This window comes from Protopterus annectens, chromosome 4.part1, assembly GCF_019279795.1.
Source record: "Protopterus annectens isolate FY-2018-M chromosome 4.part1, PAN1.0, whole genome shotgun sequence".
Taxonomy (NCBI): Eukaryota; Metazoa; Chordata; order Ceratodontiformes; family Protopteridae; genus Protopterus; species Protopterus annectens.
In genome coordinates, this window is record NC_056734.1 from 373,320,079 (window position 1) to 373,333,885 (window position 13,807).

The 13,807-nt window shown below is 44.9% G+C and overlaps 1 protein-coding gene across 1 annotated transcript in view; it reads right to left on the reverse strand.

Moving 5' to 3' along the window:
• Positions 1-13,807, reverse strand: part of AP2M1 (adaptor related protein complex 2 subunit mu 1) — a 1,300,958-nt gene that overhangs the window by 77,522 nt on the left and 1,209,629 nt on the right. The window contains exon 16 of the mRNA XM_044070763.1: positions 691-802. Within this exon, the coding sequence (XP_043926698.1) occupies positions 691-802 (112 nt within the window). The remainder of the gene's footprint in view (positions 1-690; positions 803-13,807) is intronic.

A 13,807-nucleotide genomic window follows, 5' to 3' on the forward strand; every position in this document is an offset into this window, starting at 1 on the left:
CAAACAGAAGCAGACCAAAGTTTTCATGGGAAACTTTTTTTATTCAAATAAGAGATGCATTTGGTTACTTTAGATACTGACATATAACATGGCATCTGACAACTAGCAACCTACAAAACACAGTAGCAATAACTGGATTCCTAAAGCCACTGTTTAGTAAGCAAATAAAATATCAACAGATATTTCCCCATTGGGGTACTTATCTGTACCATGGAAGCCATGCTGAACGAATGAACTGGCAATGCCTGGTACAGTGACTACAGCTCTTTTCACAAAAATGCAGGAAGGAGGACCTAAAGATGGCATACAGGGATATTTCTCTTACCACAGATGCCCTCCCACCTGGCTATCATGACATCTGGCCAACTGAATGAGGGGAAAAAGATGCAAAGGTATGGACCTGGCCCAGACGTTAGGCCTTTTGTGGATCGAGTAACAAGAGTCAGCACTACAACAGTGAATATAAAGAAGATCTGTCTCCTCCATGAACATGGTAGAATATGAATTTCACAACTTAAGAACCTTTGTCAGATAGTAATACAGTTACATTCCTTTTACTCAAAACAACAATCAGTAAGGCTTACTTATTGGTGAAAATGATGGAAACAAAGCAGTGACTAGTAGTTAAAATACTTACCAAGTTCCTAATTCCATTTTCTCCTACACTCTCAAAAGATTTCATTTACTTACCTCAAAGTTCATGGAGATGGGTGGACGTGCCCATTTTTTCTTGTCATTGGTTGGCAACAGCTCAATTTCAGCACTGATCTGAGATTCCTTCATCCCAGCCATCCTCTTAATCCTGTTCAGTAGAACAAATAAAAGTGAGTTAGTGGAGCAGATGAAAGAAGGATCTGCACACAATACAAAATAATTATCTTAGTATAAGAAATGTGACATCCTCAGTAGCAGGTAGGACTGCATGAAGGCACTAGGACAAATTGGGACCTGAACTTCCTTAACTTGTCATCAGCTCCCATAACTCTGTGCTTCTCCTAGCTCTCCAGTCCTCAGCTTTTGCCAAGATATGTAGGCCAAATAACCAAGCTACAAGAAACAGTTGCAGGACTGGTCATAATCAGCATGGAGTTAGGAAAAGATGAGCTCTTAGAATCAAACACAAGGTAAAAGTAAGCTTCCCCATTGTGTCCAGGGTGAACTGCTGGGAGGGAAAATTTACCAAGTATGTTCAACTGTTACCAGATATGAAAGCTTTGTCTTGCAATGAAAGATCTGTAAACAACTGTGACACCCTTAGTACAGGTAGATCTTTCCCCCATCTCTCAGGTTGGGTGGTCCCTGACAAAAGCATACTCTACGATTATGGCCCTAAAGAAAAAAGTATTTAAGAGGTAATGTCTACCTTGTAATACTTGGACACCCTAGCCACTTTCTCCAAGTGGCTGTTGCACAGCTGTCATCTACTGACGAATGCCAAAGGAATGTTGCAGAGGTGGCCAATGCCTGAGCAGACTGGGTCGTTGAGGCATATAGGAGGCGTTTCTGTTTTGTCTTTAACATTTTTGTTATATTTTCAATACATACACTTGTCAGTTAATTCCAAAATTATAAAACTATTACACATTTAAGAAACATTTAATACCCTACAATATCACAAACTTGGGTAAAATTATTCTGGAAATCTTACGAAAATCCCCACAACCCAAATTCAGGAATTAATATACGAGATACAGCAGTCCATTCCTTAGTCACTGGCCTGAAAGATGACCATTTCTTTTGAGAGACTTAAGCAATTTATTGTCAGAAAGGAAGAATTAACCACCTATTTATTATGCAAGATACATGAACTACAAGTTCATCTTCAAATAATGTACATAATGCCCTCTTCATGGAATCTAACTACAGCATGCATACTCAAAAACTGAAGAACTAACATGGGCTTCCATTCATCAGAATTTTTATAACTGCATGACCCCCATCACATATACAGCAAAGCTGTCATCTCAGCACAGTCATGGCAGCACCAGGAAAGTACAGTTGTGTACCTACTATAAATGTAGATGTTCAAGTGTATTCACTATTGCAGTCATTACACTTGGGTTATCCTGCCGGCAGGCTACCCGCAGTCGGCCTGAATTCCAAAGCCCTGGTCCGGTTGCTGTCGCCTCTTCCCTGACTTCAGTGCACCAGGGGTATAAAAGATGCAGCCAACGCCATTTTCTTCAGTATTTCTTGCCCCAGATGTCAGGTGCCCCCAAAAGGGGTAGGCTGTAAAAATTATGATCATAAAAAAGCATGCACATAACCTTCATCTACAAGCAAATACACCACATACGTTGTATAGAATAGAGTGGTACAGATAAGTCCCAACAAAGAAAAAGGGGGATGGTGGGAGGGTAACCTGGACTGCAACAGTGAATACACTCGAACATCTACATTTATGGTAGGTACACAACTGTACTATGTTCATTATGTTTCACTGTTGCAGTCATTACACTTGGGTTGAATCCCAAAGCTGAGGTTGGGTGGCTGGGCCTAAATAGAGCTTGGAGTGGCTATGAGGCCCTGCAGAAAGTACAGTTGTGTACCTACCATAAATGTAGATGTTAGAGTGTATTCACTGTTGCAGTCATTACTCTTGGGTTATCTTGCTGGCAGGCTACCTTCAGTCGGCCAGAACTCCAAAGTCTAGGTCCGGCGTCGGTTGCTGTCGCCTCTTCCCTGACGTCAGTGCGCCAGGGGTATAAAAGATGCAGCAACGCCATTTTCTTCAGTTTTTCTTGCCCCAGATGTCAGGTGCCCCAAATTGGTAGGCTGAAAAATATGCCAAGAAATGCATGCACAAAAATAACATTTCCTTCATCTACAAGCAAATACACCAAAAAGGTTGTATAGGATAGAGAAGTGCAGATGAGTCCCAGCAAAGAGAAGGGGGGATGGTGGGTGGGTAACCTGGACTGCAACAGTGACTACACTCGAACATCTACATTTATGGTAGGTACACAACTGTACTATGTTCATCGTGTTTCACTGTTGCAGTCATTACTCTTGGGTAGAATCCCAAAGCTGAGGATGGGTGGCTGGGCTAAATAGGATTAGGAGAGGCGAAGCCTGCTCTGGACTTAGAGTAGAGAGGCAAGTGGTAGTGCTTTGTAAAGGTGTGCACTGAACCCCAAGTTGCAACCGCTAAGATATCTTTGGTTGGTACTCTGAGGAAGGCTGCTGCTCTGGTGGAATGAGGCCTAATGCCCTTAGGCACTAATTTGCCATGTTGAAAATAGCAGAAACGGATGCAATGGCCTATCCATTTAGAAATAGTCTATTTTGAGATAGCCTTTCCTTGTGATCCTGCAGCATATGACACTAAAAGTTGCTCAGTCTTTCTGAAAGCTTTAGTTCTGTCCAAGTAGAAGCGCAACTGCCTGTGTATGTCCAAAGAATGCAGAATTTTCTCACCCTTGTTCTGTGGATTTGGGTAAAAGGTAGGTAAGTGAATGGTTTGGTTGAGGGCCACACTGGACACCACCTTAGGCATAAATGTAGCGTTTGTCCTCAGAGAAACCCCGTCTGGATGAAAAATGATGAAACGTTTCACAGCCATGAGTGCTTGTACCTCCGAGACTGGCCTTGCAGAGGTTATTGCTAGGAGCAGAGCTGTTTTCCAGGATAAGAATTTTATATCTGCTGTTGATGCTGGCTCGAAAGGAGGCAGTGCGAGTTTTTCCAAAACATAATTGAGGTCCCAGGCCGGAATTGGTGCTCTCCTTGGAGGCCTAATGCTTTTGGCCCCTCTGAGGTACTGCCTTATTAAAGGATGAAAAAAGATAGGTGGTTCCGTATTGTAATGGGCTGAAATGGCAGAGGCATGAATCTTAATTGATGAGAAAGAAAGGCTTTTGTTCAGCATCTCAGTTAGGTATTGGAAAATCTGAGGAATATTTGGTACAGATGTGTCAATGCCCTGTTCCTGGTTCCAAGCAAAGAATCTCTTCCATTTTTCTGTATAGGATTTTCTGGTACTGGGCCTCCTGGCCTCCAAGACAACATCCATAACAGCTTTTGAAAGTGGAGTGTTCTGAATGGCTACATTATCCGCCATGCTGCCAGATTTAAGGTCCTGAGTTGGCTGTGCAGGATCTGATTTTGTTGGGTCAGCAAGTGAGACGTTTGAGGCAATATACATGCTGGACCTTGAGACAAGCTCCTTAGGATTGGGTACCAGTGCTGGCGTGGCCAGTCTGGTGCTATCAGTATCATTTTTGGCTTCTCTTGTCTGACCTTTAGGAGTACTCTGGGAAGGACAGGCAGTTAGGGGGAAAAGCATATACTGTTAGATTTTTCCAGCTGAATGATAGGGCATCCACTTTCCATGCTTGCTTGTGATAAATCCTTGTGCAAAATCTCTGCAATTGACAGTTGTGGGGGGAGGCAAATAGATCTATGTCTGGGCATCCCCATTTCCTTATTATCATGCCGAAGACTTGTGGATCCAGTTTCCATTCATGGGGATCCATGAGGTTTTTGCTTCGTTCGTCTGCCAGAGTATTTGTTTTTCCTGGCAGGAATTGTGCTTGCAGGTGAACTTGAAAAGCCAATGCTGTGTCCCATAAGGTCATTGCTTGTCTGCAGAGGGGGTAGAAATGTGTACCTCCCTGCTTGTTTATGTACCACATGACCATAGTGTCTGTATCAGTAACTGTCCTAGATGAAGCAGGTCCTTGAAAGCTGTCAGGGCATTTTGAACAGCTAGCATCTCTCTTTGATTGATGTGAAGATGCATCTGGTTTGCAGGCCATGTGCCCTGAATACATTTTCCTGCCATATGGGCCCCCCAGGCATAATCTGATGCATCTGTTGTCAGTGTCTGTCTGGCTGTGGGTAAACTGAATGGCAGACCCTTGTTGTGGTGACAGGCTTCTGCCCACCATCGAAACTCCTGTTGTAGGCAGAGAATGAGTGCAATTACTGTCTCCAGGCTGTGGCAATGCTGAGTCCAAACACTCATGCAGTCTGGCATATGGAATTAGTAGAATGCAGGATGCTATGAAACCCAGGCCAGCAGGATTTTCCTTGCAGATAAGTGGGTTTTTGTTGCCAATTTCTTGAAGTAAGTAGTCAGTTGCTTTTGCTTGTCTGACGCGAGATGAGCCATCTGGGCAGTTGTATTTAAGCTTGCACCCAGGAATATTATATCTTGAGAGGGCACTAGTTTTGATTTCTTTTCGTTTACTGTGTACCCTAGGCCAATTAGTAATCTTTTTACAAATGCCAGATGCTTTAGAAGAGTGTCTTTGTTCTCTGCTTGAATTAGGCAGTCGTCCAAGTACGGATATATTTGAATTACTTTTTGTCTACCAAACGCAATTACTGGTGACCGGCATATTGTGAAGACCCTGGGCGCAGTAGATAAGCAAAAGGGCAGTGTAGAGAATTGGTAGTGCATTGAGCCAGCTATGAATCTGAGGTATCTTCTGCAAGATTGTTTGATTGGGACATGCAGGTATGCCTCTTTTAGGTCCAAAGTTACGAGCCAAGTCCTCTTGCCCAGCATGGGCAGTAGCTGCTGTACAGTCAACATCTTGAATTTTAGAACTTCCAGAAATGTATTTTGTATAGACAGGTCCAGTATTGGTCTCCAGGTTTTGTCCTTCCTGGGTACTAGGAAAAGTCTGGAGTAAAATCCTTGCCCCTGCTCTTGCTGAGGTACTTGCTGAATGGCCCTCATGTCCATGAGGGCTGTAATTTGCTTTTGTGCCTCTGCCCATTGATTGTGTGGCAGGTCTGGCATGCCCTTTGACCTTGGCAGAGTGTGAAAATGGAATCTGTAGCCTTGGGACACTGTTCAGGACCCATTTGTCTTGGGTAACCATTTGCCAATTTGATGAAAAAAGTGCTAGCTTTCCCCCTAAGCGGGCTGTCAAAAGAAAACTGCTTGGGACTGGTAGAAGAAAGTCATTAGGACTGTTTCCTGTAAGGTTGTGATTATCTTCTCCGCTTTTGGAGGCAGGAGCGCCCCATTGTTTAGACCTGTATGAGCCTTGGGGCAGAGATCTGCCTCTGGGACGCCTGTATCTGCCTCTTTGTGGTCTGTCTGACACTGGAAAGGACCAATTTTTAGAAGGCCCGTTCCTGCTAAACCTGGGTGGCTGAACCTGTAAGAAATCCTTGATTGTCTGCATGGATTTTGCTTTATCCTCCATTTTTTTCAACATCTCTTCTGCTTTAGTACCAAAGTATCATGCTGTAATGGTGCTCCAATAATTTTGCTTTAACATGATCAGGCAGATTCTGTTCCTTTAACCAAGCATGCCTTCTAATAACTGAACCTGTAACAGCGGCCCTGCAAGAGGCCTCCAGTGAATCATAACCACATTGCAAAGTATGCATTCCCACTTGTTCAGTTGCATGCAATAAATCCTGCATTTCCTTGCTCTCTGAACCTTCAGTATTTGTCAACATTTTCTGTTTAAGCAGTGACATTAAATATTGCTGATATTTAAGCATATGAAAATGACAATTTAAAGCCCTTACAGCCAGGGTAGCAGAAGTGTACACTTTTCCCCCCATCTGTCAAGAGCCCTAGAATCCCTATCAGAGGGGACAGGGTTTTTTTGCAGTGGAAGCTTTAACCCCCTTGGGACCCTGAGATATAGTTTCTGGGTCAGCAGCGGGGTTTTTATATAGGAATTTATGAGAATCCGGGACCCTGTAGTATCTGTCTGGTTTAGCAGGTGCAGGGGGTAGAGAGTCAGGGGACAGGCCGGACTCTGAAAATACATCTACAATGTCTAGAACAGGTGGAATAGCAAGGGGTCTGTGCTGAGGAAGTAGCAGAAAGTCTCTGAGCCTTTTCTTAGATTCAGAATAATCTTGGCTCTGCCAGTGGAAATGCTCCCTCATAGTATGCAGGGTTTCCCCAAAAGAATAATCCTCAGGAGGAGAGGCTGAAGGAATGGATTCTTCAGCATCAGATTCCTCATAGGGAAGCATGGAGTAATCCTGTTCAGAAGGAGAATGAGAGGAAATGGATACCTGATCAGAAGAATCATACTCTATCTTGCCTAGGCCTCTTATCAGGAGGGGGATGGTAGCCCCTGATCAAAGTAATTAGGTTTTCGGCCATTTTGAGCATCTGTTTTTTTAGGCATGGAAGTACGAGTAGGAGAATGCTGTACTTGTTTGTCTTTGAAGCTGAAGATGGCTTAATATATAGTTGTGTAGGTCTGAAGACACCCTCAGAAGCAGATGTCTGCTCAGCGGCTCCGGACCCATCTGAGGGAATGATTTCAGAGTGTCCAATACCTTGTGTATCCAGAGACCAGTCGGCTCCACGTGGGAGTTGGTAGCGGGCGCCAGGGGCTGCGAAAGTGCCTCACTGAGAACCAGCAACTGGCCTAGTAGAGGCTTCGTTGTCGGTTTTGGACCTCTGATGCCTATCCTTGTCCTTGCGTTTTTTGTAAACACCGGTTGTCTGCTGGTCCGACGGCATTATATAATTAAATCTTAGGCCAAAGTAATGAAATGCAAAATCGAACCAACGCTTGATAGTGCGTTGGTTGAATCTAGCACAAAACAGACAACTAGCAACATTGTGATCATGGCCTAGGCAAGGAATACAGTAAGAGTGAAAATCCTTATGAGGTATTTGCTTCCCACAAGAAATACAATTGTTAACTTTTTCTGACATCGGTCTGGAGCAAGAAAAAAGTTTCCCCAATGGGGTACTTCGCTTTAATGAAGACTTCGGTTCTGAAATTCTGATTTGAAAATCTCAGGAGTCGGCCAAACGGCACTTGCAAACTGCTTTTGCTTCGGGCACCGCACGGCAAGAAAGACTGAAAAAAATGGCGTCAGCTGCATCTTTTATATCCCTGCGCACTGACGTCAGGGAAGAGGCAAAGTACAGTTTTGTACCTACCATAAATGTAGATGTTCGAGTGCTAACACAGCTGCAGTCATAACAGATGGGTTCTCCTGCCGTCAGGCGGGTCCTCGGTCGGCCGAATTCCAAAGTCTAGGTCCAGCGTCGGTTGTCGTCGCTTCTTCCCTGACGTCAGTGCGACAGGGGTATAAAGGAACCAGCCGACGCCATTTTCTTCAGTTTTTCTTGCCCCAGATGTCAGGTGCCCCCAGAAGGGAGGCAATAATAAATTTGTGTGATAATGCAGTGCTATATAATCAAAATACAGTAACTGCAAGCAAATACATCATAAATGAAAACCCAATCAGGTTGTATGAGGATGTGTTAGCCTATAGGCCTGTTTCAAGAGGGGAAGGAGGGAGGGAAACCTGGACTGCAGCTGTATTAGCACTAGAACATCTACATTTATGGTAGGTACAAAACTGTACTATGTTCATCGTGCATACAGCTGCAGTCATAACAGATGGGTAGAATCCCAAAGCTAAGAAAGGGGTGGTAGGCACTAGTTGGAACTAGGAGGAGCTAAAATGCCCTGCAAGACTGCCGTGGCAAAGCCTGCTCTAGATTTGGAGTATAATGGTAGGTTGTAGTGCTTGGAGAAGGTATGCACAGAACTCCAAGTGGCTGCTTCCAAAATATCCTTGGTAGGAACTCCTCTGAGAAAGGCTGCAGAGGTGGCTGTGGCCCTGGTGGAATGAGTTCTAATGCTTGTAGGAACAGTTTTGCCATGAAAGGAATAGCAAAAGCGTATGCAGTGAGCTATCCATTTTGAGATTGTCCGTTTGGAAATTGGCTTCCCTTGAGCTCCTACCGCATAGGCCACAAGGAGCTGTTCTGATTTTCTGAAAGGCTTTGTTCTGTCCAAATAATAACGCAGCTGTCTGTGGATGTCCAAGGAATGTAGTAATCTCTCCCCTTTGTTTTGAGGATTAGGATAAAAAGTAGGTAAATGTATGGCCTGATTTAAAGCTACCCTTGATACCACTTTAGGCATAAAGGATGGGTTGGTTCGTAAGGAAACTCTGTCCTGATGGAAGATGATAAAAGGCTGGACAGCCATGAGAGCCTGTAGTTCTGAAACTCTACGAGCTGAGGTGATAGCTAGAAGGAAAGCTGTTTTCCAGGACAAATATTGCAAATCTGATGAGGCAGCTGGCTCAAAGGGAGGCAAGGTCAATTTTTCCAGGATGAAATTAAGATCCCAAGCAGGTATTGATTGTTTCCTTGGAGGCCTTAAATTCTTAGCCCCTCTGAGGAACTGTCTTAAGAGAGGATGAGAGAATAAAGGTGGATCAGTGTTGTATTCTGCAGAAATGGCTGAGGCATGTATTTTGATGGAGGAGAAAGTCCACTGCTTAGCAGTTCAGCCAAATATTGTAGTATTTGAGGTAAATTCAGTTTTCCAGGATCCTGGCCCTTTTTCTCATTCCAGACACAAAAACGTTTCCATTTTGCAGAGTAAGCTTTTCTAGTTGGCCTTCTGGCCTCCAAAATGACATCCTGCACCTCCTTGGAGAGTAGGGCCTGTTGAGATGCTAAGGAATCTTCCATGCGGCTAGATTGGCTGTGAAGAGTTTTGAAACTGTGCTGAGTCAGAAGAGGAGGCATTAGAGGCAGGGTCCATGGTGGGGAATGCGCAAGACTCCTCAGTAGTGGGTACCAGTGTTGCCTTGGCCAGTCCGGAGCAATGAGAATCATCTTTGGTCTGTCTGCTTTGGTCTTTAATAGAACTTTGGGCAGCAGAGGAAGAGGAGGGAAGGCATAAACTGTCAGATGTCCAACTGAAAGAAAGAGCATCCACTCTCCAGGCCTTTGGATGGAAGATCCTTGAGCAGAATTTTGTCAATTGGTGATTCTTGTGGGAGGCAAAGAGATCTATGTCTGGCCCTCCCCATTCTTGGATTATTTCTGTAAAACCTTTTGGATGCAATCTCCATTCGTGTGGATCTGTCATATTCCTGCTTAGGTTGTCTGCCAGCGTGTTTTCCTTGCCTGGCAAGTACTGTGCTTGTAGTTCCATTTGTAAGTCCATGGCTATGTTCCAAAGTGACATGGCCAGTCTGCATAGGGGGTAAGAATGTGTTCCTCCCTGTTTGTTTATGTACCACATAACTGTGGTGTTGTCCGTTCTTATCAATGATTGGCCTGGTTGTAGAAGGCCCTTGAAAGCTATAATAGCATTTATTACTGCTAGCATTTCTTTTTGATTGATGTGAAGGTGCTTTTCTTTTTGGGACCATTTGCCCTGAATGCACCGATCTGTCATGTGCGCCCCCCCAGGCGTAGTCCGAGGCGTCTGTTGTGATGACTTGATTTGCTTGAGGCTTGCTGAATGGAAGACCTATGTTTGTTTGACATGCTTGAGCCCACCACAGAAATTCCTTTTGCAGACATGGAATTCGTGGTATTATTGTTTCCAAACTGTGGCTGTGTTGAGACCATATGTTTTTCAGGTACCATTGTAGTTTCCTCATATGCAGCTTTGCACATGGGATTAGTAAAATGCAAGATGCCATGAATCCCAGAGCCTGCAGGATTTTCCTTGCAGTCAGCCTGGTGCAATTTGCTAGTGTTCTGAAGTATTGTATTAGTTGCCCCTGCTTCTCTGGCGTGAGGTAGGCCATCTGGGTGTTTGTGTCCAAATTGGCACCCAGGAAAATTATCTTCCGAGAGGGTATTAGCCTTGATTTCTTTTTGTTGACTGTGTATCCCAGAGATTTCAATAACATTATTACATAAGCCAGATGTTTCAGAAGAATATGCTTGCTGTCCGCTTGGATCAGGCAGTCGTCCAAATAGGGGGTATATTTGTATCCCTTGAAGTCTGCAGTAGGCAATTACTGATGCCAGGCATTTCATGAATACTCTGGGCACAGTAGATAAGCCAAAGGGCAATGCAGAGAATTGATAATGGGTTGAACCTGCAAGAAATCTGAGGTTCCTTCTGCACTTTTGTCTGATTGGGACATGCAGGTATGCCTCCTTGAGGTCCAATGTTACCAGCAAAGACTCCTTGCCCAGCATGGGAAGAAGTTGCTGTAGAGTGAGCATCTTGAATTTTGGTACGAGTAGAAATGTGTTTAGGATGGATAGATCCAAAATAGGTCTCCAATCTTTTCCCTTCCTTGGCACCAGAAATAGCCTGGAATAAAAACCTTGACCTTGTTCATGCGTAGGTACCTCTTGAATAGCTTTCATGTTTATGAGATCTGTAATTTGTTTTTGTGCCTCTGCCCTTTGATTGTGTGGCAGGTTTGGCATGCCCCTCATTTTTGGGTGGGTGTGAAAATGGAATTTGTAGCCTCTGTTTATAATGTCCAGGATCCATTTGTCCCTTGTGACAACATGCCAATTTTCCTCCTAAGGGGGCTGCCATTTGAAACCTGGTTGGCATGCGAAGGGGAAAGTCAATGGGTTTGCTTTCTGAAGGATTGCGAGTTGTCCTCACCACCTCTTTGTGTAAGAGCTTGCCATTGTTTGCCTCTATACGATCCTTGGGATTGTCCTCTGCCCCTCGAGCGCCTGTATCTGCCTCTTTGGGGTCTGTCTGTGGCAGGAAAGGACCAGTTTTTGGAAGGCCAATTTCTACTAAAACGTGGGGGTTGAACCTGTAGAAATTCTTTCACAGTTTGCATTGATTTAGCCTTTTCCTCCATTTTCCTTAATACCTCCTCAGCATTAGCACCAAATAATACATCCTTTTGAAGAGGGGTGTCTAGTAATTTAGCCTTGACATGACCAGGCAAGGCTTGTTCCTTGAGCCAGGCATGCCTACGTATGACTGATCTTGTAACAGCAGCTCTACACGAGGCCTCTAGAGCATCAAAACCACACTGTAAGGTATGCTTACCCACTTGTTCTGCACTATGCATCACATCCTGCAACTCCTTCAAGTCTGGTTGTTCAGGTTGTGACATTTTACTCTTCAATTGCGATAACAAAAACTGTTGGTATTTTAGCATATGAAACTGACAGTTTAAGGCTCTCATGGATAAGGTAGCCAAGGTATATACCTTTTCCCCCCACCTTTCTAAGGATCTGGAATCTCTCTCGGAAGGCAATGGATTTTTGGCAATGGAGGCCTTAACTCCCTTGGGGCCCTGTGAGATGGTTTCTGGGTCAGCAGTATGGCTTTTGTAAAGAAATTGGTGAGAGTCAGGAACCCTGTAGTACCTGTCAGGCTTAACTGGAGCCGGAGGTAGAGAGTCCGGGTTAAGGCAGGCCTCCGAGTAAACATCATCTATGATGTCCAAGACAGGAGGTATAGCCAGAGGTCTATGCTGAGGTAACAAGAGAAATTCCCTGAGCCTTTTCTTGGAATCTGAATAATCCTGGCCTTCCCAGTGGAAGTGTTCCCTTAAGGTATGCAAAGTTTCCCCAAATGAAAAATCCTCAGGGGGGGATACAGAAGGGATGGACTCCTCCGCATCAGAGTCTTCAAAAGGGGAGTAAGAATGTTCCTCATCATCAGAGTGCTCTGAAATAATGGAGCCCTGATCAGAGGAGGGGGAATCTTCCTCCACTCTGGGCCTTTGTCCGTGGGGGCTGAGAACCTCTGATTAGAGTAATTAAATCCTCAGCCATTTTAAGCATCTGTTTCTTAGGCATGGGGCCTGGAGATGGGCCCTGTGTAGCTGAGTGCATGGTTGCTTTAGACTTTGTGAAAGCCTTGATGGAGAAAGAAGAGGAAGGTCTGAAGACACCTTGAGTGGAGGTGGACCTGTCCATATTCTGAGTTTCAACGCCAAGAGTGGCTTCGGTATCTGTAGTCGGGGTGTGGGCCGAAGAGCCTGCGACCTCGGGCACAGGAGACACCGTCAAAGAAGCGTCGTTGGTAGTCAGGGGCTGCGTAGGCGCCTCACTGAGAACCGGACCACGTGTAGTCGGCTTTGGCGTGGTGTCGGTAGAGGTCGCGGGCCTCATGTGTCGGTCCTTGTCTTTGCGTTTTTTAGACAAAACCGGGGTCGGAGTATCCGACGACATAGTATAGTTAAATGCTTTCCCAAAATAATGCTGGGCGAACTCCACCCGATGCTTAATAGTGCGTTTGTTGAATGTAGCACAAAAGCGACAGACCGAGACGTTGTGGTCTGGGCCTAAACAAGGTATACAGAGGGAATGGAAATCCTTATGTGGTATTTGCTTCCCACAAGAAATACAATTATTAACTTTGTCTGACATCGGTCTGAGGCAAGAAAAGTTTCCCCAACGGGGTACTTAGCTTTTAAGACGACTTCGGTATCCAAATTTCGTAATTTCAGGAGCTGGCTGACCGGCACGTGCGAACTGCTTCTGCTTTGGGCACCGCGCGGCAAGAAAGACTGAAGAAAATGTCGTCGGCTGGTTCCTTTATACCCCTGTCGCACTGACGTCAGGGAAGAAGCGACGACAACCGACGCCGGACCTAGACTTTGGAATTTGGCCGACCGAGGACCCGCCTGATGGCAGGAGAACCCATCTGTTATGACTGCAGCTGTATGCACGATGATCAGCAACAGACGCCGGACCTAGACTTTGGAATTCTGGCTGACTGAGGGTAGCCTGCCAGCAGGATAACCCAAGAGTAATGACTGCAACAGTGAAACATGATGAACATCTTCAGTGGCAAAGCCTGCTCTGGATTTAGAGTAGAGAGATAAATGGCAGTGCTTTGTAAAAGTGTGCACTGAAGTCCATGTTGCAGCCTCCAAAATATCCTTGGTTGGTACTCCTCTGAGGAAGGCTGCTGCTCTGGTAGAATGTGGCCTAATGCCCTTGGGCACTGATTTGCCATGTTGTGAATAGAAGAAACGAATGCAGTGGCCTATCCATTTTGAAATAGTCTGCTTTGAAATGGCTTTTCCTTGGGAACCTGCCGCATATGACACTAAGTTGCTCAGTCCTTCTGAAGGCTTTAGTCTTGTCCAAGTAAAAGCGTAGCTGTCT